The sequence below is a fragment of the Python bivittatus genome, unplaced genomic scaffold (assembly GCF_059951505.1).
Source record: "Python bivittatus isolate LINGU-HERP-01145 unplaced genomic scaffold, Pbiv_v1 ctg000200_np1212, whole genome shotgun sequence".
Taxonomy (NCBI): Eukaryota; Metazoa; Chordata; class Lepidosauria; order Squamata; family Pythonidae; genus Python; species Python bivittatus.
In genome coordinates this window covers 21,443,695-21,469,324 of record NW_028277040.1, presented here as the reverse complement: position 1 = coordinate 21,469,324, position 25,630 = coordinate 21,443,695, and the positions used below count along the sequence as shown (strand labels likewise).

Sequence of the window (25,630 nt, the reverse complement as noted above, 5' to 3'; positions counted from 1 at the left end):
AAATGCATGCACGGTGGACCTGCTATGGGGCTATCACAATTTTTCTTTTGAGATTTTGATGTGAATTGTTCAATGTTAACAAAAGTTCCAAGGCTAGCCTATGGCCAAATTCTCCTGACCCATGGTTTGCTTAACTATGATTTATTGAACAAACCATAATTAACTAGATTCCCCCAACACACTAAGCCAAAACAAGCACACCTGATTACAGTTCAAGTGTAACAGTGTAAACCAAATCACACTGATCACTTGACAGCAAGCACTTTCAGATGTGGCAACAAAACTACAATCTCCAGCAACCTATTATCATATACTATATTTATTCATTTCATTTATTTATCTGCTATCTTTCAGGATAACAGTTCTCCCAAGGTAGCTTCCCAGCCATATAAACAATCTTAAATAAAAGCACAGTAAATATGATTTAAGTACAACTTATTCATAGAGACAGAAAAATCCCTCGGGGGATCAATAGTATCAAAATGGTGGGAGCAGCCAGAAGATCAGAGCCCCACCCATTTTTTTAACATGCATCATATATGGTACATCACACACACATAAAAAAGAGCAGGGTTTTGATTACCCAGGTTGCCACTTTGAAGCTGTTCACACATGCAGGCGTGCACACAGACACCATTGTAGACACCCCGGTTTAAAGGATAGTCATGGCGATGAAGATTCCATCTGTAGCTTCTGGAATGGCTTTTCTCTCTTTCTGCCGAGCATATTATGCTATAGATCTGTGCTAGGTTTTGTATGTAGAAAAATTCACGCCTTGCTGTTTCTAGAAGGGCTGTGTGTTTCGAATATACTAGCAAAATAAAAAGAGGGAAAGCCAGCTCCCTCGTTGCATGTTATTGATCGAGTCGCTGGGGCTTTTAAACTTTTAAGTAAACCTATGTAATATTGTCATGGGCTCAGTTGGGGTAAGTTAAGTACATAATAGCACGAGTAATTAAAATATTAGACTTAATTAACCTTTCTTTTTAAAGGCCATTTTAGTACCTCAAGAAGATATCAAACAAGCTAAATAATAAAAAAAAAATACAGGAGGAAAGCTATTCTTTGCTGCTGTCCCAAGCTGTTAAATAATTGTGTATTTATGGCACATTACTATGTAAAATTGATACAAAAAGATATGGTAAATTTCACCATGTCTCACAGTGTGGGTAATTATTAATCACAGCACCTCGGTAATTTCGCTCTTATGTTTTGGGGAAGAAAAATTGAAAACAGTTGTATGATGGACTAATCACCATCCTTTTGCTTTCATTATGTAGAAATTAGGAAACACTAACACATTTTAAAAATGTTCCCACCATTCAGCAGAGCAAAATCCATGTTGCAACCCTTCCATTTCTTTTGTTCTTGGTGTCATTCTCACATCGGCTACTTAGCTGAGTCCAGGTGTTAGAGAACCATCATTACTTTGGGGCAAAGTGGAAAAGAGGCAATTTTTAGCCCAGGCAAACTACCCCCTTTCTCCAGAACACTTCACCTCACTTCTGTGTTGCTGTACAGTAGAGAGCAACTCGACCTACTGAGGAGAAAAATAAAAGTATGGGGCTGATCATCCCTAGTGACTCATTTCTGGATACTGTTTACCTCATCTTACAGCACTGATTACAGCCCATTTGCTTTCTAAAAGCATAAATTGAGCCTTGCCAGATCCAAGTTATTAACATCCAGTTTCTGACACAGGCAAACAAGCTGCTGATAGGAACCTCATAAGCATAACACAAGGGTAAGGACCTATGTCCCACCATTAGTTCCCACTAATGTGGATTTCTTATCACATTTAAATATTATATGGGAATGTGAGCAACATGGAACTCAGAAAGAACCTTTAGGTTAAATAGCAAAAAGCCCATTTTGGTGAATGGTGAATTCTTTAAGATTAAATACCGAGGGGGAAACTGCTCTACTCATAAGCATATACCGTGCATCTCCCACTCAGCTACCTTTTTGGGTGGACGCTGTGCCACACATTATCGGGGCACAAGTATTGGTTGGCCTGCAATCAACACTTTTCAGAGGGCTGTCCTCTAAACATTATACTGAAATAGAGAGGCAGCAACCCTCACCTCAGATTCTCTGAAATATAATTGCTGAACCACAAACTGTCATTCAGAAGATGCGGAGCGGGGGATCTCTCTGGTCCCTCATGCTCTTCACTGCACAACCCTGAATGTAAAGGGAAAAGCTCAGAACGTAAACCAGTTTCATATTATAGAGAAAACAAGATTAGAGGTGATGCACGATGATCTCCTACAGCAAATAGCTAAATCAACATAACTCATTGGTATGTCTGAATAATCAGGAAGGCTTTTTGAAATATAACCTTTTCAATTCTATCTTGTTGCTTTATTAAAATGAGACCATGCTCATGATCCACCAGAAGGGCGATTACAAGGTCTGTACAGAAGTGGTAAATCAGGTATTTACTAGGAAAGTGGGCAAATAATCAAGGTGCATCAAAGTTTCTTGCAATATCTACACTGGGGATATAAGAGAACACTGACAATACAAAATTAGAGTAACTCCCCAGGGACCATGGGGATTTAGGAACTGGATGTAATGCAAGATGGTGCTGTAGATCCTTCCAATGGGCTTGCCCGCATCTCTGGCACTACCATAAATTAGCAAACAAGCAATTCTGTACCTTTTGCTGTTTTTCCATTATGACTATAAAGAAATCAAACACCACACCTGATCGGTAATATACAAGCAATGGTAACCATTAAGAACTATGACTCTTTGCTAAACTCTGCTCCATTCTAAAATCGACAGAAGAGACGAACATTAGCCTCACTCAAGTTGCGAAGTTTCAATGCAATTTCCCTGAAGTTTCTCCTCTCCCTCAAGCATTTTTTTCCCTTGGCTGAGCTTCAGTATAAGAAGTTAGCTTGGAAGCCATGATATGAGCATACTGTTTACAAGGCACCTTTTTAAAATGCTTTTTGTTTAAAGAAATAATAAACAACATGGAAGTGAGAGGATCTCGAAACAAGCACTAGGCAAGAAGGTCTGACTTCTCTCAACTCACACAGTCCTTTTGATGAAAAAAAGATCCACACCTGTTAATACTCCTAATTCAGACAGACTATGGTTTTTAAAAGACGGACTTAGTCCTGGGAAAGCAAATCTAAGGAGAAAGGAGTCTGACAGAATAGGTTGCAGAATCCAGTTCAGACAACACACAGTGAACAAATATAATCAGTATAACAAAACCAGTGAGATTGTGGGAATTGCTGAGAAAAGTAGAATAAACATTTGTCTTAGGTTGATGGCAATGGAATAAAATTAGCTCATCTGATCAGCACAGCCTTTTAAGTGAAGAATGATGGTATAGCTTGTAGTTCATTCTCAGCAACAGTGAAAGCACAGTGCCAAACCTGGCTTGGTGAACAGCTCTGGCGTTTGAGTAAGCAACCCCACTTGCATCTTTATGGGCTCCAAAGTCTGCTGGTAAAGACTCTGCCATTTTTATTTAGGTGCTGCCTCTGAGTGAGGGCCAGTTGCATGGTGTGGTACTTCCAATGGGAGCCCTGCTGGGCCACCAGCCTTCCTGCATTCTGTAATACCCCAGTGATCTCATGGGGCAGCAGAGGGCTGTTGGGGCATTTGGTTTCTTTCGAAGTGCAGGGCCCTTTCAAAGTCAAAATTGTGTGTAAACAAATCCAAATCAAAGGCTACATATCCAATCAGATCCATCAACATAAAGGGAAAAGATAAATGTAAGCGTCTTTGAAAACTCTGCGGGTTTCTTGAATGAATTGAGTATGAAGGAAGAATTATACTGGTCTATTGGTCAACAATGAAATTTCCAAGGTTTGTTGTGCAGAGAAATGGTGAAAAGGGATACCATCTGCCTCCATGAATTTCAATGAGTCATTTGTCATCTTTAAAGAATAACTAAAGGCCAAGAAAACCAGAAATCCCAAGTCAAAAGGAAAAAAAATAGTGTTTTATTAACTACCACACTGTTATAATACACTTTAAACGTACAATAAGGTAGCCTTTAAATCTGAGGTGGTTTGAACAAATGAACAGATTTCCAAATGTTTGTAAATAGTGAACTGTTGCAATTATTGTATTTTTGTAAAACGGGTAGAGCACTTACAGACTGGCTATGCAAATTAAGAGTGTACATTTTTTATAGTTGAAAATATAAACAGTAATTAAAAAATAAAAAATCAGCTTAATAAAAAACATATATGTTTATCAGTTAAATGTACTGGATACATACAATTTAAGGGAAGCATAAAGGAAAGATGTGGATATTTAAATGCAGCTCAACTAACCAAAGCTTGGCAGAAAAAAGCATTGTAAAACCCTTATTCCACTATGACTAATATTAATATGGACTATTGTCCCTATGGAAATGATTTTCTATTATTTGCATTTGTATACGTGTGTCTGTGTGTGAGTGCATATGTGTCTTTTTTACTGATAATTTACATGATGGCTTTTAAGGCCCTGGCAGACAGATGTATTTGGAGACAAGGTTAGATAAAAATTGCAATTGACATGGATACCCTTAATTTTTGGTCCTCCAATATTCAAGAAAAGGGTATCCTTATTTTCGTTTCATCACCCAAAATGCAGCAACTTATTTTTTATTTAAGCCTCTGAATAATTTTAAACATCAGTTATATTGCCCAAATTAGTTACTTAAAGAATATTAACAAGACATTATTTTGGCAAAATTAAACTTTAAACATGGCTTTTCAACAGGATTTAAAAGGTGACTATCCCTAGAGCTCCATGTTAAAATGTAATTTTCAAAATCTTACAAGAGTAATGCTTAAAATATTGTACATAGTTAACCTAATTAAAATAATTAGCTTCAAAATGACAACTTGATGAGCTAAGTAAAGCCTATACAATGAAACATTTGCTTGGAAACTTGATTTGTCAGTTATGCATAATAAAAATTCCAGTCAAGAAAATTACAAAATTTCTTTTATCATAACATGATTTCTTTTCACCAATCAACTTTTATCTTACAATAGATAAATACCAACATGTTCTCATTTTTACACTAAACCACAAAGGATTGATGCATTTGATTAGACTACCATTTCCATTGTTAAATTTCTTTTTATACAAGTTGGTAAAATTTAATCTCTTCTAGATTCCAAAAGTACCTACAAAACTCATGCAATTTTACCATTTTAATATACTATGGAATATCATACAAAGTAAGGCATTTCAGTGTCATGTATAACCAAGTTACTGTCAATCCAAAAATTTTTGCACATCAATAAAAAGATATCTAAGAACTTAGGAACAATATTCTTCTCACTACTGTATAAAAATAACCACAATTAATAGGTATTTTGTGTATATTTATTCCATTGTCTCATTTCCAGAAACAGTAACAAGCTGTAAAGGTATTTCAGCGTTGGTAAGAATATCTTGATTGCTGGTGCCAGATGTATTAACAGTTCCTATCCCTGAAACAGAGCCTTGTTGAATATTAGCAAGGATAAGCGTTGTCCCGCCTGCAGTAATCAAAGTATCCTCTGGGGTTGCTTCAACTGATGCGAGCACTGTACTGCTAGCATGAATCGCTTTTTTATTTTGATGGGTTTTAATGTGTTTGGCAAGATGATCACTTCTCATGAAGCGCTTGGAACATTCTGGACAGACAAATTTCTTTTCACCTGTTCAACATATAAAGAAGAAGTTTCTTTCACACCAACACACACATAACCTCAACCTAGCTTAAATTTGAAACTGACAGCTCTTCCTTTTATTTAAATAGAAAACCCCATATTATTTGTAAGTACTGCTTATAAACGTTTAGAAATTAGTAGCAATGGTTCAATGACGTTTTTTAAGACTAACTGGTGCTTTAGTTTCCTACCTCCTGCACCAAAGAAACAAGTAAAAAACAGATTTGGTAACCTGTATGTGTTCTCCTGTGTCGCTGTAGCTCATCACTGCGGGTAAATCTTTTCCCACAAAACATCCACGTGCAAATAAATGGACGCTCTCCAGAATGCCAGCGAAGATGAGCTCTCAGATGTGATGTCTTTCCATAGACTTTTCCACACCCTGGTATATGACAGATGTGTTGTTTCTTTTTTCCTAAATTGGTGCCTCTGTTAAAACATACATTGAAACAAATGTTTCTCAAAACACTGACATCATCAAAACATGTTGCATATTATACAGAACTCTAAGGAAATGTATTCAAATATCTCAGCATAGATATATAGTGATCAAGAGCATTAACTAGCTCAGGAGCAGCATGAGCTATCACTGCTGAATCTAATGCCACATCCTTCAATCTGTCATCTCTCCATTGGCATCGAAAGAACAAGATGCATACATTTCCCACAGCTACAGGTGCTCAAATTAATGAGCACTCTCACTTTTGCCTCATTTATTTTAAGGACATTTGCTACACAATAAGTCAAGACATGCATACCTTCCACCACCTTCTTTACAATTAGGGCAAGTACAAGCTACTCTTCGCAATCTTTTTCCTTCTTGGTGTGGCTGGTCCCCTTCCTCATCTACTACCTGCACCCGCAAATGTGTCAGGTCATTGGTATTCAGTGTAGAATCACCACCAAGCTGCCATTCTTCTGGATCAGGCTCCTCTTCTTTAATCCTAATATCTAAAGGGGGGAGGGGAAATTACAGATCGTCAGTCAGCCCCACTGCCCAGAAAGAAGCAAACCGTAATGGTCTTAGGCCTTGAAATGTTATCTATTTATCCTAGTCTATCAATCAATCAGTATCAATCTCTGAATGCCAGTTGATAATTTATGTACTTTTATTCGTAGCTATAAGGACTGCAGTGGCTATTCTGTATTAAAAATCCATGCCTAGCTTCAGGTGTCATATCACCTAAGCAGGTTTTTAAGAATACCATTAAAATGCCACAAACAAAAGCAACAATTTTTCTAGCTAGAAGGGGGGAAAAGTAACCTTTATTTTTTAAACAGGGCTTCGAATGAAATATGTAAAATATTTTGCTGAAAACTAGAGGGAAGATTTTTAAAAGGTGGAAATGATGTTTCAAGAATGCTTATTTTTAAAAAAACAAAACCTTGTAAATTATTCTCTGGGGCTGTGAGCTCAACTGACGTGAAATTGTCTAAACAGCTCAAGCAGATGTTTGATACAATGTAATGATATCAAAGCATTTAACTGACACATGGAAACACAGTCACAAATTGCAGAGATTGAGAAATTAAAACAAATAATTAATTGATAGTTGTGAACCAGCACAATAACAATACATTTGCTTGAGAGGTACCGCAGCTACATATATAACTGTGATGACTGCATCAGAAACAGAAGTACCAATTCTCAAGCCTGCCTTCAAATCCGTTCAAAAAAATACGTTACGCTTCCCATAATGTATCCTCCTCCTTGTATCAGCTCTAGCGGGCCACAACTATTTAACTGTCCTTCCCTCTGCATCTTCAGAGCCACGTGAAAGCTCAGCATAATGCTTTGCAAGTCCTGAGGTAGTGCTGAATGTTAGCCCTTCCATTTATTCTGGACTGTGAAGCCTTGAGAAAGTAGACACACTATATATGGAAGCAGCATTCTTCCCAGACACAGCAAAGCCAGTCCAAGGAAAGAGAATCTTCTAGTAGGACGAAGGGGAAAAAAAACCTTTAGATGCCAAGGGCAAGCTTTCAAAAGAAGCAGAGCTGATACCAATTAAATACAAAAGTTTTTTTTTTTTAAATCTCACTAGGTATTTACCTACGTTACATTTAAAGTATTGTTCTAGCATTTGAACTACCATGATTAGCCTATTTTTGTCTAATAATATCCATCTCTATATTCATCAGTAGTATAAAAGATATACTTATTATACTTCATCCTGACATTTAATAGCCTTGCTTATTAAGTTGCTGCAATCCAACATTTATATGTAAGAAGAGGAGGAACTTCTGTTGAGGAAGTTAACATTACACAACTATAAAGTGCAAGAATAATTGGTAAAAACAAAAAAAGATAGCCCAGTTGCCATAGATATTTGTTTAGGTAACACATGATAAATTATCATGCTTGCTTCAAAATCTAGACAAATTTCATATTCAGTACAAACAAGAACCAAAAATGTTTTTCAAGAAGATATTTAACACACACACACACCAGATTGAGATTTTCCCAGAGAACTTATTCTACAATTTGTCATTGGCATTAAAGATAGATGTTGAGGAAGATATATACCTACAAAAAGTGTTATTCCACTCCAAAGGTGCGTAGGAACCACCATATAATAGAAGCATGAACAAGAGTAGCTGTATTGTGCTTCTCAATCAAACTGTACTTTAAGCTTCCAAATTTGGGTAAAACGGGACTCCCAAACTATAAAGCAAAGACACAAGCAGCTTTGCTCAGCTACAACTCCTGCGCAGCACTAGTTATATCTTCTGACTCATAAAAAAAAGCAATAAGAAATGGATGAGGGGACATATGCTCCCGTCCATCCCCTCCATCTCTGGGTTTCAAAAGATGTATTGAGGCCACCTATTCAGTTCTAAAGGAGGAGAAGCATCTCTTCATGAGTCCTCAATGCCTTCCAGTACTTTTCTGATGAACATCTTCTAGAGGGCTTTCACCCTACCAAATTCTTCAGTCATTTTACACAATGTGTAAAACTGAAGTCCACTCATTTTTCTCCATGTTCATCAGCACAGCAATCTCTCCAGGCCAGAATGAGTAATTCATTCAAACCAGCAGATCTTCACAGTATAATCCTATGCATCTTTACTCAGGAGCAAGTTCTACTCTGTTCAGCAGAATTTATTCCCAGCTAAGTGGGCACAGGACTGTTATCTTGAAGAATATTGGTACAGACCCATTCTGTTTCAATTCTCTCTGCCCCAAATATTACTTTTCAGAAAATTAGAGAATCATTTGCACTTTCACATGCATGCAGAAGAATGCTAATTCTCTGTTCCTACCACAGTAGCATGCAATATGTGTTGAAGAATCACAATCTCATAAAAAATCCAGTAATACTGAGATGTTGAGGCTAGCTGAACAAAGCAACACTTGAGAAATTCACAAGGCAAGTTTCTCCATAAGCACACCCTCCCAAAAATGCTAAAATATGAATATTTTTATATATTCAAATAATTCTCAAAACTATAAAGCCTCACTGAAATATAAGGTTGGAAACATTTGGCTAATTCTGATGTATCTTCAAGCGCTCTTCTATAAAAGTATTAAAATTTCAAGTAGTAAGAATTATATAGGGAGCTCCCACAAATCTGAGGTCTTTTCCTGGATTATTTCATTAATAAATCCTGACTCTTTAAAACTGGATATATTTGTAAAAAATAACTGAATATATAAATATATTTTCATTAAAACTGAAAATATATTTTACCATCAGAAGAGAAAAAATGGATCTGAAGTACAACAATTACATAAAGTCGTGTTTGTTGCAGGACTGTTTCAGGCGAAAATTCATTTTGTCTCTTCAACTGTCAGACACGATTGATAAAATTTTGGAGGAGGAAGACAACCTATTCAAACAGTGAGAACCCCATTAAAATTCAGCCTACATGAAAAAGTTGTATTACAAACAATATTAATATGTCAATATAAGAAAAATGTATTAATTAATAATAATCACTGGCTACCATTCCAAGTATTGTATGAGTTCTTTGCTTTCTTGCCTTTTAGTTTTTCTTGGGGTATAATTAAAAAAGCTCAAGTGTCTTTTTTAGCAATGGTATGCAAACATCACAACTACAACCAGTATTGATCAAAAAGATCCACTGTACCAGGAAAGGTATTTTTCATCCTCTCTTCCCCCTATTAGCCCCAAAGCTGTTGCAGATAAACCACCAACGTTCTAGAGCAGATCTGGACACAGAAGGGCTACAAGTGAGAGGAGGAACATACTCTGTTCGATTAACAATGGTCACAACTGGATATCACTCAGATTTTTTTAGGTAGGTGTAAAATGTTCAAGTGGATAGGCAAAGTACTACAACTAATTAAAAAATGTTTCTGGTTAGAAACCTAGATAATCTAAAATTCAGTTATTAAACTGTATGTTTTTGAAAGCTCTTTAATCAATGGGATTAATCAATAATTCTGTTCCTTGACCACACATCCTCCAGTTTCAGGCTTCTAAATAATGGTCCATAGGACTAAGAAGAAGATGGACAGTCTCCACTGCATCCTAAAGTCATATATAGACAGAAAACATTATATAGCATACTTATCTCCTGCCTCCTGGACTCCTATCCTTTTAACAGGGAAAGACTAAAGACTCAGCAGAACGACAATCATAATGACATCATATTTGTACCAGTACCAATCAGGAGTCAAGCAACTAAAAATGTATTAAGGGAACCTGGCTGAAGATAATTATTTCATTCTTCAAGCAATCTTCTCAAAAAAGAAAAATATCCTAGTTTATATACTTTTCTATGAAAAAATTGTTCACCTTTATTGTAAGATGGATATGAAAAAATAATTCACCCTTATTTTAAGATGGATTTCATAGTTCTCATTTCCCCCCTCCCCAAAGCAGTTCCATCTTTGCTTTTTTTTCTCCATATGAGGCAAACCCAAAGTTGCAGACTCAAAGAGTAGACAATAATTCAGTAAAGGGCATTCTGGAAAAGGGGGGGGGGGAAACCATTTGTACCTCACTACTAGTTTCATGTCTGCTTTCTTCTTGACTTTATAGCAAATCCTTTTGGACTACAGACTGCTTCACTACATTAGGTCATGGCCTATGCAAGGTTCAACAACTCCCATTCAGACTTATATACAGGTGCTGGTTTAAGATTTGGCATAAGTGTCCTGCAAGACTAGCAAGCTAGGAGACAGCATCCTCTCTTCTGAAGTGCTCTCTACAGTTCACCAAGAGCTGAACTGGAGCAAACTAGGTGATTGGTGGGTTGCTGGGAAAGCTCTAGTGCTACCTCTTTAGAGGGATAAACTACTACCACTGATGAAACAAATCCATGTATATCCTCTTTCCCAGTGAAAAGCATCAGGTATGCATGCATAGTCCCTAATAAAAGTGTGCTGCATGCAACCCTCAAGACAAAAAAGATTATTCCATTCCATCTTAAATAAGAGTGCAGCAGAATCAGATCAAAAGCCTATGTAGTCCACTATCCTGTTTGTCACAGAAGCCAGTAATGTAGCTCAGGAGGAGAATATGAGTGCAACAGCCCACTTCCACTTTTATTCTGCATGACATACATTCAGAAATGTGCTAGCTCTGATCCTGGGGACATACACTATATAACCACCATAACTAGCAGCCATTGATGCCTTCATGGACAAAAATTAAATTAAATTAAAAAACTATCTGCTGGCAAAGCAGATTGCACAGTTCAAGTATCTATTACATAACAATTATTATTGCCTGCCCCAGTCTTCCACCACTGAGCTTCACTGCATGACACTGGTTCATATTACTGGGAGAAAGGGAAAAAACCTCTACTCACTTTCTTCCCATCTCACAGTGCATATAAAATTATTCATAATCCCCTTACTTTTTTTCCTAAAGTAAATACCAAGCCCCTACACCAGAGCACTGTTTTTGAAATCCGACTTGTTTCCAAAAATTTGCCATGTGGTTTCATGAAATGAGGTAAGAGAAAAACACATCTAGACTCTCTTTTCAGTTTCAGAACCAATTCATAGTGTTTCAGTTCTAAAATCAAGTTATGTGGTAAATAGCTTGCTTTTACTTTAAACTTATCAAAAATGAGATGAGCTAATGGAACATGTATGTCTAAATCTGGTATCAAAATTCTTTGGAATCAAAAATTTGGAAATTACAATTTTTAAAACATGAACTTAACAAATCACAAATTAATTTAACCAAGAAAAATCATCAGAATTTTATACTGTATGAAGTAAAATCTATTCTGAGAGCTGAAATGATTTATTTCTTCCTAAAGAGCAACATAAAGTTTTGCATGCTTCAATAATAAGAAAATATGATTAACTTGTACCATAATTCAAAGCATTAGAGAGATTAGTTTTACAGTTATAATAATGTAAATACCTGCAGGACTGTCAGCATTTTCTCCAGGATGCAGCTGAATACCTCCAGAGTCTATGGAATTTATTGTAACTGTTTGTAGATTTGGCAACTGAGCAGTACTTAGACTAACAGGAGTCGAAGTCAAGGCCCCACCTGCTGCAACTTGACCAAGAGTGAGTGTCTGCACAGGTGTCAATGTTATCTGTTGGCCAGGAGCATTTTGCAGCTGCAAGTTCTGCAAGTTCTGTACTCCTTGGACTTGAAATGTTTGCCAAGTTATTTGCCCAGATGGGGTCACTGTCTGTGCCTGGATTAAAAAAGTTCCAGGATTCAACTGAAGTTGAAGATTCTGCAAAGCCTGTTGTGATATACTTTGGCTGGCTTGCACACCATGGATTGTCTGTTGCGCAATACCTTGTACAATTTGAGCTTGACTCGTCGTTTGCTGAGATTCTTGAAGCTGTATATGTTGTACAATAGGCTGTGCTGTTGAGACCTGAATATTCTGGGCCTGTGTCTCATCCGAGACAGATGTTTGGATGTAATTTCCCTGAAGATCTGAACTATGGACCTGCCCACTAGTAGTGGGCAAGCTGTTTGAATTTTGTTCTAATATACTAGTACTGTCTATGGTTACAGGCAGTTGTTGTGAGGATGACGATGTTGGCACAAATAAGTCTGTGTCAGTGGTTGTTTCTGTCATTTCAGGAGAAACCTGTTCTGCAGTCCTATCAGAAGTGTCCGAACTATCCATTGCCTGTGCAGTACTTATCAAGTGTCCATCAGCATTAATGCCTGCAGTCATGGTTTGAGAACCACTTAGTCCCAGAGAATCTAGATCAACACTGTTGATGGGAACAAATGCAATGTTTCCCGGCAGTCCAAGAGGAACATTAGCAACTACCTGTGCTTGCCCAGGAAAAGATGAACCACCAATTGTAACCCCTTGGACTTGGCCAGTCTGTGATAAAATATTCTGAATGTTACTAGAAGATGTTCCAGAGGCAATAATGGTTTGATTGGAGCCAGGAATGATCTGAATTTGACCAGTTTCTTGATTCACACTACCATTATCAGAAGAGGCTGCAAAACCAAGCTGAACTTGCTGACCATCAGCTGTCTGTATCTGGGGTATTACTTGATACTGGACATTGGACACAGTACCATTTGATGAATCCGAACCAGGTGCAACAGAAAATATCTGCTGATTCTGCAGACTTTGAAGGGGAAGAACATATTGTCCACTTGAAGTTACTGTGGCAGCCCCTGGGATTTGTACTATATTGCCAGCTTCATCTTTAATAGTTGTAGGTGTAGCAGACAACACCTCCCATCTATTTGGCGTTCCTGCTAACTGTACAGAGGCCAAATCTCCTGTCTAAACAAAAGCAAAAACAAAAACCAAATTAAAACACCTATGCAAACTATGTATGAGCAATACATTACTGATCTACACACAGTATGCCAACTAGTTCAACCTTAATGCGGTACTGAGTTAAACAAAACAAAAAAAAGGATTTCATCTGGCCTCAGCACATAGAAATCTTTGTTGCATTGTGGCTTTAACTACTTTATAACTGTTAATTACTTACATTTATCGAGATTCTGAAATGTTAATAGCCTATAACAAGCAAGCAGCAATTTATACAAAGTAATTTATTTTTCTGCTTTTCAGTTAATTTAGCACACTGCGTTTATTTAAATGTAGGTTTTTAAAAAGAAACTATTTCAGAAATTGTGTACTTATAAATATATATATTTGAATAACCAGAGAACAAGGATCAGGTCTTGAGGTGATATATCAGGATGCAAACAAGTTTACCCTATCAATTCAGCCTCTTCATTTTTCCCTATGTGTCAGCAAACATAAATAGAAAGATGTCTATTATCTATTAATTCCTGCTTTAGCTGAACTGGAAAACTATAATTAACCGCTCTGGAACACTAAACCATAGTTTGTGGGTAGTTTGTAATCTGTCAAGTTCTGAAGTTGTTAATCATAATTTCTCAATTAAAATAAAAGGGAAACTATCATTAGTAGGATATACCCTATTTGTTTGTCAACTTGCCCAAAAGGGGAGGCCAAAGTTTATTCATATCTTGGTTTAGTAAGCCAAGATTATGACTGCTTACACTAACAGTCAGGAGAGGTCTTCTCTATGACTCTATCTCTGAGTTGAAGAGTCTGACCTGATCAAGTAACTTGGTATATGCACATTAGGATATTGCCTTCCCCAAAGTTTCTTAGCCACATCTGTGGTGAGCTGGATGTCCCTCTCTACAAAGCCCTTTCAATCCAGGCTTTATTAATGCATACTACTAGCTTTAGAGTGAAAACTCCACCTACACATGCAGATCCTTAGCAAAAATATATTTTAAGTATCGAAATGCTGACCTTTACATTAATTTCACATTTTTAAACCATCACTATTTCGAAGACAGAGGCATAATGAAAAAAGGTGTCCATGGTCATTAAAAGGTGTACTGACTTATTTTGGAGATTAAGAAATATATAAATGCTTCAGGAACCTACAGGAGAATCACAGCAGATACTATATGATTATATTTTCAGCAAGACTCTACATTGCATAAATAGCAGCGAGACTACAATATAGTACTTTCCATCCGTTCCTATGGCACTGTTATCCTGAATTAGGTCATAGAAAGTCAAGGTACAGGTAGTCCCCAGGTTAAGAACGCCCGGTTTAAGGACAACCCATTGTTAAGAACAGAGCCTACTGTAGTAAAATTTGAATTAAATACACAATGGTTCAAGTTAATTACACAATACAGGTAGTCCTCACTTAACAACCACAATTGGGACAGGAATTTAGGTCACTAAGTGATGCAGCCATTAACTGAATCATCATGTGACTGGACCCAATTGTATGACCTTTTTTGTGGCGGCCATTAAACGAATCACTGTGATAATTAAGTGAATCACACAGTTGTTAAGTGAATTGTGCAGTTCCCCACTGATTTTGCTTGCCAGCTGGGAAGACTGCAAATGGCAATCATATAACCCTGGGACGCTGCAACCATGGTAGGTATCAACTGGTTGCCAAGTGCCCGGATCACAATCACGTGACCACGGGGGCACTGCGACGGTCATAACTTTGGGCATCAGTCATAAGTCACTTTTTTACTGTTGGCTTCAAACAGTCACTACACGAACAGTCATTACGTGAGGACTACCTGTACTACTTATACAATATTATGCAATAATACTTTTCTGGCTTACATACAAATTTGATTTAAGGACAGACCTTGGGAATGGAACTCGTTCTTAAACCAGGGACTACCTGTATTTCAGTTTATTACTCTCAACTACAAATCTTAATCACTTTAGCTGTTTTCCCCCCAAAACAAATAAAGGAAATTTGAGATAATACAACCACACAGCCTAGCTTTTCCAACATTCAAAAAACTCAGTGAAAAAAAATGAACAAATCTAACACAACAAAACCTTTGCTCCTTTTTAATACTAGCTGTTGCATTTATTAAAATGCAAGGTAGGTACAAAAGATGCAGCCACTGTAACTTAGCTATTTAAAATATTTTGGAGGAATTTTGAAAACAGTAAACAGTTGAGTTTTCAAAGACCATCTTCCTTACAGTTCACATTATTAATCATTCCCCACTTAAGTAATTCTCCAAAAAGAATATCAATGTCCAACCTTGGAGATAATACATGATTTCTAGTTTTTGCCTTACATGTGTATACTTCTTCTGCACCATTTCTCCTTTACATGAATTTTTCTGCATGGTTATTTTTAAAATATTTGATGTACTGACAAAGCCAAAGAAGAATAAGCAACAGCAAAGCTCCTCTTTCTCTCGCTCTCTCATGCTCTGTGCACAATTTCAAAAACTGAAGTGGCAAGATTTATTTTCTTTAAAGTCTTGAAAGGAACCTCCTTGTAACACAAGGCTTTCCTCTTATATGTAGCAACCAGTAGCAGAGTTGTACAGCACCACGATTTCTCTATGGACAGATTCTATTAAGATGCACATCTTCCAAGATTCTTATGATCTTCTTACTGCAAATGTTTTTAACTACCTCTAACTTTTCTGACACACTAAGATTGCACATCTTTAGCCATTTTTTCCAGGTGTTTCCTGAAACTTCATTTCAGAATATGAAAAAGATTTTTAAAAATACAGTACATAGTAGTAGTAAATGTAGTAAAAAAAGAAAAAAAGCTACATTTCTCATTATGTCCATACAATAAAAAACAATGGAAACTCTTACATGTGTAAGATACAAATTCTTAATTGGTTTTAAAGAGTTGCTGGCAAGAATAAAAGACCTTCTTAATCTTTTCCTTTATGTAATTCATTCCATCATCTTTTAAAGTGTTTGAGGACCATCTAATATGCCAGGGGTTGGCAATGTGGCACTTGGGCACACCATCACACAGATGGTCCCCGCAGATGGCACCCTGAGGGACTACAAAATTAAATAAAAATTAATTTAAATTTTTTACTTATGGGCGTTCCCATCTGAATTTTTGTTGGCATTCTTGCTTGATTTGGAGATCTCACAAAAAATGGCAATGTATATATGTATGCATGTATTTATTTATTTATGAGACTTATGAGCAACTTTGATTACTTCAAGTTGGGAATTACTAATGGTTGATTCTAATTTTGTGTTCAAGGGAAAATACTATGAAGTAAAAAAACAAAAATAAAAAGGAGAGAGTAGTATGTCAAAGACTAATAAATACAATGATGCATTTTGACACATCAGATATATGTAACTAAGGATATAAGAGAAATGTATAATTACCTTAACAAAAATGTTCACAGAAATGCAAAGCAAAATAAAAAGGTCTTCATATGTTAAAAGTATCAGTACACATAGGGCTGAATCCAGATGTCACATTCTGTAACCAGAAGAGTATCTACTTATACAACAGAGGGATCTGTCCTGCAAAAGGAGGCAGATAACCTTTGCCAATTTCTTCCATGTGCAACTGCTAGCCTTTCCTAAAAATGTCCTTCATATACAAATGTACAATGAAAACACCGTATCTTTTTTTCACAGCTATTAGTCTAAAGTAGCATCATGACTTAGCTTTTTTATTCCCTTCTCAAAATGGCAGAAATATTAGCATCCAGTAACTACCATTTTAGTTCACTCACAGTTAAAGAACAACACAGTAGCAATTTTATAATGCTTGATGTTTTGAATAATAAAATGCCACAGTAAATTAAAGCAATTCTGAAACTTGATATTTTCCTATTTTTTTAAAAAATGTGTTGTTTGTTTCTACTAGTAGAGGTGGTGATGGACATATAAGAGTTGCTAGAATTGTTTACATGTAAAAGAGAGGTAAGATATGCATATGGCAAGAATGACATACAGTACACACTTGCTTTTATTTGTCATTAACTTTGTTTTGAGGAGGTTCTTAGTGTACCTTCAGTGTACCTTCCCCTAGTTCCGAAATCATCTCAATCATATTTATCTGGGCTCTCCATTACCACCACAAATGTCCCGAGCAAGACTGCTAGGAGGAAAGGGGAAGCCATATTGTTTTCCTTTCATTCTAGTGACCTTGATTCAGTACAACAGGTACATGCTGTCATTCACTACCACCAGCAGGAAACCAATAATCTACTTCCCCAGAAAGCTGCCAAGTGGATAGTGGATCATGTTAGGGGCATTCTCTACCACATATAAGGCTCTACTGTAGCCTTCCAACCACTGGGCTACCAGGAGTATACTCTCACACTGGGGGCCTCACCCAAAGGGGTTACATTGCTGGGGAGCAATCAGAGTAACTTGTGAGATGTACATTACCCACCCAAGGATTTAAACCACAGTGTTAATTGTAAGAAGCCAATCCAAGGTCCACCAGCCCCAGAACTCTGGCTGCGTGAGAAAAAAGACTTAAAAAAAAAATCCATTCTCCCTTCCTAAAAGGCTGAAAATTACAGCCTTCCTTTACTAGTGACATCACTACCACACCCTTCATAGCCTCCCAAGGCCAATTTTTTTGTTTTGGTATTAACCCCACTCCACCCCACCTCACACAGAGTTTCTGTTCTAAATTATCATAATGAGAGAATGAGCCTTGGGTTCATTGAAATTGCATCTTTTTTCTTGTTTCACACAAGAGGAAAAATTAGTTCATTTTTTTACTTACTTACCTATTACTTATGCAACCAAGGAGTTATAAGTAACTCTAATTCTTGTTCAACCGATCAATATCAAAATGCAATTTTTGATCTATTTTGAACTGGACCAATAAATGTTTCATTTGCTTAAATTACCTGCTTTGGATTAGCTGATTTAGAATGGAGAATTACCCATTCATGCAGAACTTATACTGTCCAGAAGAAAAAAAGAGCCCTAGATGTAAATAAGCAAAAACACTTTTTGTGTTTATTTTGTATAGGTACTTTGAAATACTGTAGTATAAGGGAAATGTATTAAACAAATTGGTTCTATAGTACATTGAACAATCTTACATCAACTCTTTGTCTCTGAGTATGAACATCATCAAGGTATGAGGGGCTGCTTCAAACAGAGAGCTTTAGCTATGTTAAGTATAAGAAAACTACAGGTAAGAGTTATGAATTGTTACTCAGAATCTAATTCAGGAGCTTAACTTACATAAGATGCCAGTAATCATTATTTGATAGTCACTTATTCTGGGGTATGTTTATACCAGATTCATGATTCCAAAGGCATAGTAGAGACTTGAGCAGTCAATCTTCAGTGACCCAGTGTCTCTTTGTAAGAACACATAATTAAAATTGCTACATATTGCCACTATGTAATTGGGACAAGTGCACACAATTAAAGTGTTCTGTAAACATTATTAGATTTAACTCCCAAACTAAATGTATTTAATTAGAAGCAAATCCCATCAAGTTCAAATGAACTTCACTTTCTTATTAAGTGATCCTACATCACAATGCAAGGAGATTGTAAATACACTGGTTACAGCATGTAAGTGATATACTGTCCTTCCCTTATTGATAACATTAATGGGAAATCAAACTTCCACTTGCAGGACAGGATGCTTTAGTCTACTCTACAGTACTCCTGCATCTAACCCTGGAGGGTCTCTGGCCCAGATGCATGAATAACTTATGCACAACTTCGAAATATACAAAATTCTACCTTTCTTCAAGAGGAGTTGAAATTAGGAGGGGGGAGAGAGCACAGATAAGAGAAACAATCAGTACAGGAAGTAAGAAATAGAATAAATGAAATGGATGAATTACTTGTAAGTATGACAGAAAGCTAGATTATATTATGACACTATATAAAATCTACAAAAATAACAAAAGCCAGCAAAGCAGTTATATGAAAAAGTATATAAATAGAGTGGTTTGACTAAAAAAACTAAGCAACTAATACAAGAAGCTATTAATTTTTCTAACACTTGGTAATAATTACACAAAGAAACAAATTAAGCTGCTACAAATGTGTGCATATTCTATTCTATTCCTATTCTATTCTATTCTATTCTATTCTATTCTATTCTATTCTATTCTATTCTATCCTTTTTCTTGAATTCGCAAATGCTTTTCTATCAAAAAGAACGCTACGCACCATAGTTCACACACACACTCCAACCTGACCCAAATTATTTTTAAAAAATGGAGATAAAAACAAAATAACGCCATTAAAATATATCAGTAAAACTGACTGCAAACAACCAATTTAAATCTTTAATTCAGCAGAGGACCAAGCATGTCCACAAAGGCCAGTCTGGTCACAATTTGCATAGAGTAATAAGTAGCACTCTGAGCAGATATAGATGAGTAACCAGTGCAGCTGTTTTAGAAAGGAAGTCACGTGCTTCTTGCTGTTCGTTTCCAGACAACTTGCAAAGGAAACCCCAACAAAAAGTATTTAAAAAATAAAGTCACCTTCAAGTTGATCTCAGCTCTTGGTGACTTACATGGTCACATCTGCAGAGTTTTTTCGCATGACATGGAAGTGGTGTGTCATTGCCTTCTTCTGGGATATTTTTTTGACCCCCTAGTCAGCCTGCAGCCCTAGATTTCCCAGATGGTCTCCCATCCAAGTACTAACCAAGATGAATCCTGCTTAGGCCAAGTTAATAACAGTCAAAACAGGGTCTAAAGAAAAACATGCATCACTCTGATCAGGTACATCTGCAGGATCAGTCATAATGGGTACACTACAGGTAGTCCTCAACTTACGACCACAAGAGAGTCTGGAAAATTCGTAGTTATGCAGTGTGGTCATTAAGCGAAGCGTCACATGACCGCACCCAATTTTATGACATTTTTGCAGCGGTCTTAAGCAAATCACCATAGTAGTTAAGTGAATCACACGGTTCCGCGTTGATTTTGCCTGTCAGAAGCTGGCTGGGAAGGTTGCAAATGGCGATCACATGACCCCACGATGCTGCAATCACCGTAAATACATGCCAACTGCCAAGCACCCGAATTTTGATCATGTGATTGTGAGGACGCTGCGTTGGCATTAAGTGTGAGGACTGGTCATAAGTCATTTTTTTCAGCATCATCGTACGACCACCTTTGAACAGTTGCTAAACGAATGGTCATAAGTCGAGGACTACCTGTAATATTGACTGCTGCTACCCACCACTGAAAGCTAGGCACACAACTCCAGAACTGAATCTAGGAGCATGATCAGATTCCTACCATGAGTGTTTAAACTGGACTGAAAACCTGTCCACTGCAACTGAATACCTGTTTCTCTAAATTCCTATTTCTGCTGCCCAGAGAATTTCATTATTATTTAGTTTGAGTTACACATTATATATCTTAAAAAGTGTTTTGCACACCACCCTGCAAGTACTTTTGTTTTGAAGGATGGCATATAATTTTTAAAATAAATAAATGTATTTTTAACTAGCTGGGATTACATAAGATCAGCGAAGCTTGTCTGACACTCTTAATTATCAGCTCATCCTTCCCACAAACACTTTTAAGCTTATTACAGGCAGACATTGAAATTACCCCTAAATTCAGCATTGAAAAGAGCAATTATAGTGATGATATCCCAGATAAATCAGTAGAGACCAAAAATACAAAACTGTTTGAAAACAGGATGAATGCGTTTGTTCACTATTTGCAGTGAGCAGGCATCTACAGAATGGGACAACTTGTCATCTTGGGATTGTTATAAATCTAATGACATAGGTTAATGACATTTTAATATTTGTCAAGAACATAAATTTTCACGTTAAGACTCTTGCCATATATTATCCTTAGACTTCTGCATCCCCAAAACTGTAACATAAAGACCTATGCTGACCAGGTGATGGCACTACTTTATTACCCTTGTTTTAGTCAGGAACATGTATTTTTTATCAGTTCAGATGTAATGGTAAACAAAAATTATTTGGATCTGAGATAAACTTCATTTTTCTCTTCATGATTTCTATCAACCATTATCATTAAAATTGCTTAGACAACTTTGCCTCCTCATCAGAATTATAGAAATTAACTGAAACAGGAGACAAACGAAAAGATAGTAACTGATAGTTGCTCAATCTAATTTTACAACAAGCTATATTGCAAATGAATGTGTGATGGGAAGAATGAATATATGATCAGAGGAAGAACAGCTCATACTAAAAACAAAAAACAAAACACTACAACAACAGAGATCCTTGCCTGTCTAAATAGGGTAAGGTTTGCAGTAACCAGAAAATACAACGATACAGGATGACTGATTATAGGAATATAATACCTATAATTTAAACCTAAGTGCACTATAAAGTTTGAGAATAATTGCTGTATTTTGAACGTATATGCAAAATAAAAAAGAATTGTAAAATATCCAGTCTTAGGAAAGGAGTGTGACAATGCTGTGTACGTGTAATTTACATTCTGGTAAGTTTTGAGTACACTGAGCTGGAGAATTAAACACTAACAGAGCTGATCACAAGCATAACAATTCTACTATTTAAACTCATTTTCTCCCACTATATAAAGTATTTACAGAAAACCAGAAATAACTTTATAATAGTTTAAACTTGCCAGTGACAAACGTTTTTTGCTGATATTTTTTCCTCATGTACCTGTTCCCACTCTTGGTCCTCAGACTATACTTCACGTAGTAAATTCCTAATTTTCTCTTTTAAAAATCATAACTAACTGCATAGATCAAGACCACATTATAGGATGAAAAATTTCACTAATGACAAAGAATCTTAATTCAGATTCTTCAGCTGTCTAAAATTCTGAGACCACACTGCTGCATTATTTTTCCACTATGTCACATTTGGAAGGACATGTATAAGCATGTAAAAAACTGGCTCTATTCCAGGCTCTAGTACTAACTCAGAGGCTGGGGAGAAATGATAAACTTGGAAGTATGCATTAGTTTTCTGCTGTGCTAAGAAGATAATACTTTCTGCTACATGAAGCTACTATCCTTAATCCATTGGCGTTGTTTTTAAATTACAGTGAAGTTGATAGTAACTTATAAGCACTTAAGACAGTAGTTACAGAAAGTGTATAAACTAAATAATAAACACTAAATGACAACTGTGTGGAAATATAAGCTAGACTTACAAACTGACATGGGATCACACTTCCTCTGTATATTTATTCAAAAGTCCCAATAAATTCCACAGAGCTTGTGCAGACTATACACAAGATTGCAAAGTCTGATAGAAGATACAATTATTCTCCCCATTTAACATAATCCCTAAATAAGATTTAACAAGAGAACCACAAAACTAAAAAATGATGCAGACTTTCATTCAGGATCAGTGTAGTGCTTCACTACAAGATTTCAACATTAAAAGAAGTCTCCACTTCTGCTTTTCTTATACAGCTAAATTCCTTAAAGCACTCTGAGACATGAACTAAACAAGCCGTCCAGCAAGCAACGATCATACGTTGTTTCACGCATCATATTTAATCCTTTCCTCATTCAAGTTGGCTACACAATAAACTTTTCCCCAGAAGACTTTTGGATGTTCCTAATAACCTAAAGGACTAAAGCCTCTCAAAGGAATCCCCAAGGGACATAAAGATATGATGCACCAGGAAAAAAGTTCTGACTAGTTTATCTCCCCCCCCTGCCCCCCGCCCCCAGATCTGCAATGCACAGTGACCCAGCCCAGAAACAGCTTTCAAAGCAGCTTGCTTCCGCTAGGGAGTACCGACTCCTTTTTTCAAACAGCCATTTTACGCTTAAAGTGCATCCTGTCTTTCAGCCCAGCCTTCATTTTGTCTTATGGTGGGGTTCCGGGGGTGACAGCTGACGTCCAGGGAGAAGGAGGGAAAAGGGGGTTGTTCGCCTTTCAGGGACAAAAAAGCAGTTTACCTCCCAGTTGCAGGGGAGGGGGAGAGCCCGCAGTCTTCCCGCCTCTCTCCGGCCCGCCCCCCCCCACCCCCGCCGGGAAGCAGGGAAAGGCGCCGCGGCGAGAGGCGAGGGGAAGTCCCAGCGCCGCCTCCTCCTCCCTCAGGGAGACCGGCTCCTCCTGGAGAGGCAGGGGAGCCTAGGGACCCCTCTCCGGCAGGTCGGCCTTGCGATCGTCCCTCCCCCGGGCGGGCGGGCAGTACGATGCGGTGTCTCCCCGTCCCTCCCCCCGGGCGGGCGGGCGATCTGCGCCGTCTCTCCCCCCCGGCAGGCCGTGCGAGCGCGGCGGGGCGGGCACTTACCGCTCCGGCAGATGGAGAAGCGGCGTCGTCCTCCTCCGGTGACGGCGGCCCGATCTTGCTGCAGGTAGCCGCCAAGAGCGCCAGCGGCGACGGCTGGGTGTCCTACGCGGCGGGCAGGCCGGGGACGGAGGACAGACAAGCGGGAGGGGGTTAGTTGGGCGCCCGCCCGCCCGCCGGCCAGCCGGCCGGCCTTCGCCGCCGCCGCCTCCTTCCTCCCTCCTCCCTCCTTCCTCCCTCCGGACGGCGCGCGGCGGCGGGGGCGCCTGCGAGTCCTGCGCTCGCGACGTGTCACCGGGCAGGACGGGGGGAGGCGCCGCGGGGGAGGGAGGAGGCGTCGGGCAGCCGCCCGGCTCCGGGTTTACCTGGGGAGTTCCGGCCTCGTCAGAGGCGTCGGCCGAAGTGGCTGCCGAGGCCCCGTTTCCGTGCTGCAGATAGTCGCCGTGGGGGCCGCCGCCGCCGCCGCTGCTGCCGCTGTCCACGTCCAAGGCAGCCATTTCCTCTTGTTTCACGGGCTTCTCGGGAGCTGCGGGCATAACGGGGAAGACAAGGCGCGGGGGGAGAGGAGGAAGGCGGAGGGAAGCGGGGAGTGGGGGGGTGGGCCGGTTGTCGGCGGCGGTGGAGGGGAGGGGGAGGGGAGGAGAGTCACTGACTGGAGCGCTTGCCCCCTCCCTTCCCCATCGCCCCAGCGCTCCCTCCCGCGCAGAGGAGCCCGCCCTGCTCTCCTCCTCCCGCCCGCCAAGCGCAGCCCTCCTCCTCCTCCTCCTCCTCCCTCCGTGCTGCCGCCGCCGCCGCTGCCCCTGCCCCTCTTCTCCCTCCTCCCCCTGGCTCTGCTCCTCCTGCTGCTGCTGCTCAGTCAGTGCCGCTCGAGCCACACTCCCAAGCAGACGCCCGCCTGCCCGCCCGCCCGCCGGACCCGGGAGCATTAGCAGCAGGAGCCGCCGCCGCCGCCGCCTGGGCCCGTACGTACCCGTCATGGCGTGGAGCAGCCAGCGGTGCCTTCTGCCGACTTGGCAGGCGGGGAGGGAGCGAGAGAGGCAGGAAGGAAGGAAGGAGAGCGAGCGAGCGCTGGCTGGCTGGCTGGCTGGCTGGCTGGCGGCTGGCTCTGTCCCTCCGGCGCGCGCAGGCCCCGCTTGCGCCGCCGCCGCTGCTGCTGCCACTAAGGCGAGGCGGCCGCGGCTGCTGCCGGGGACATGCTTATGGTGCGCGCGGGCGGCGGCGGTGCTGCTGGTGGAGGTGGCGGCGGCGGCCTGGAGCCCACTCCGGGGTTTTCCCCTATTTTGATTGACGGTGCGAGGAAGCCGAAAGGTGGGGCTTGCAGCAAGGGAAGAGGGGGCCCGGCCGACTCTGCCACCACCGCCGCCTTGCCCGCCAGCCCGGAACTCCCGCCTTCCCAGGGCGCTCCCGCCAGCTCATTGGCTGCGCCGCGCCGCGCTCTGCGCTGTCACTGGCTGGCCCGGGCTGTCGCTCCTGCGCTGCGGGTGCCCCCCCCTCCCTTGCCGAGGTGGCTTCCTGTTTGCCAGGGTTTGTGTGAGAGACAATGAGCGCGGCCTGCTCAGAGGCATCCGCGTTGCGGGCAAACGAGGCCGCTGGGTGGGCAGGAACGGCCCTGGCGGGCCCGCTTCCCTCCGAAACAGGCCGTAGGGTCGATGCCGAGTGTCCAGTTACGGGCGGAGGCCCTGCGCTTGCTCCGTCCGCCGCGCATTTCTCCCTTGCCCTGTGGAAGGGCCAGGAGCGCCTGGCTTTTCGGCGAGTCGTATCCACGTTCAGCGCGCGGGGAGAGATTGGAAACCACTCTCATCCCGGCTGCCCCTTAATGGCTCGTGACGGCGGACAGCGGAGGGAAAATGTGGAGGCAGCGCAGCCATTGAGCGGTAGAAGGGACACGCAGAGGCAGGCACAAACCCAAACCTCCCTGTTAAAACGTCAGACGGCGCGTTTTGGGCCCAAGATCTGCCCCTGACTGAGGCCCCAGGGGGTCGGTTTCTC

General features: G+C 39.9%; 1 protein-coding gene across 2 annotated transcripts; it reads right to left on the bottom strand.

Moving 5' to 3' along the window:
- Window positions 1-3,952: 3,952 nt before the first annotated feature.
- Window positions 3,953-25,015, bottom strand: SP3 (Sp3 transcription factor). Of its 2 annotated transcripts, XM_088135801.1 has the most exons (7): window positions 24,612-25,015; window positions 24,007-24,167; window positions 23,645-23,746; window positions 12,029-13,385; window positions 6,440-6,632; window positions 5,914-6,110; window positions 3,953-5,669 (listed from the first exon to the last, which is right to left on the bottom strand). In XM_088135801.1, exons 1-7 carry the CDS (start codon window positions 24,616-24,618, stop codon window positions 5,353-5,355), a joined length of 2,334 nt encoding a protein of 777 aa, XP_087991927.1. In that variant the 5' UTR covers window positions 24,619-25,015; the 3' UTR covers window positions 3,953-5,352. The 2 variants fall into 2 exon arrangements, with proteins under 2 accessions (XP_087991927.1, XP_087991926.1); XM_088135800.1 differs by having other exon boundaries at window positions 24,007-25,015.
- Between the last annotated feature and the right edge of the window lie 615 nt (window positions 25,016-25,630).

Excerpts from the sequence above, each read along its gene's own strand:
- SP3 (XM_088135800.1), bottom strand. The coding sequence starts at position 24,618 with ATGACGGGTACGTACGGGCCCAGGCGGCGGCGGCGGCGGCTCCTGCTG. Across the intron at positions 23,747-24,006 it reads ACGAGGCCGGAACTCCCCAG|GACACCCAGCCGTCGCCGCT; the intron begins GTAAACCCGGAG and ends CCCGCCGCGTAG. Across the intron at positions 6,633-12,028 it reads AAATGCTGACAGTCCTGCAG|ATATTAGGATTAAAGAAGAG; the intron begins GTATTTACATTA and ends TCCCCCCTTTAG.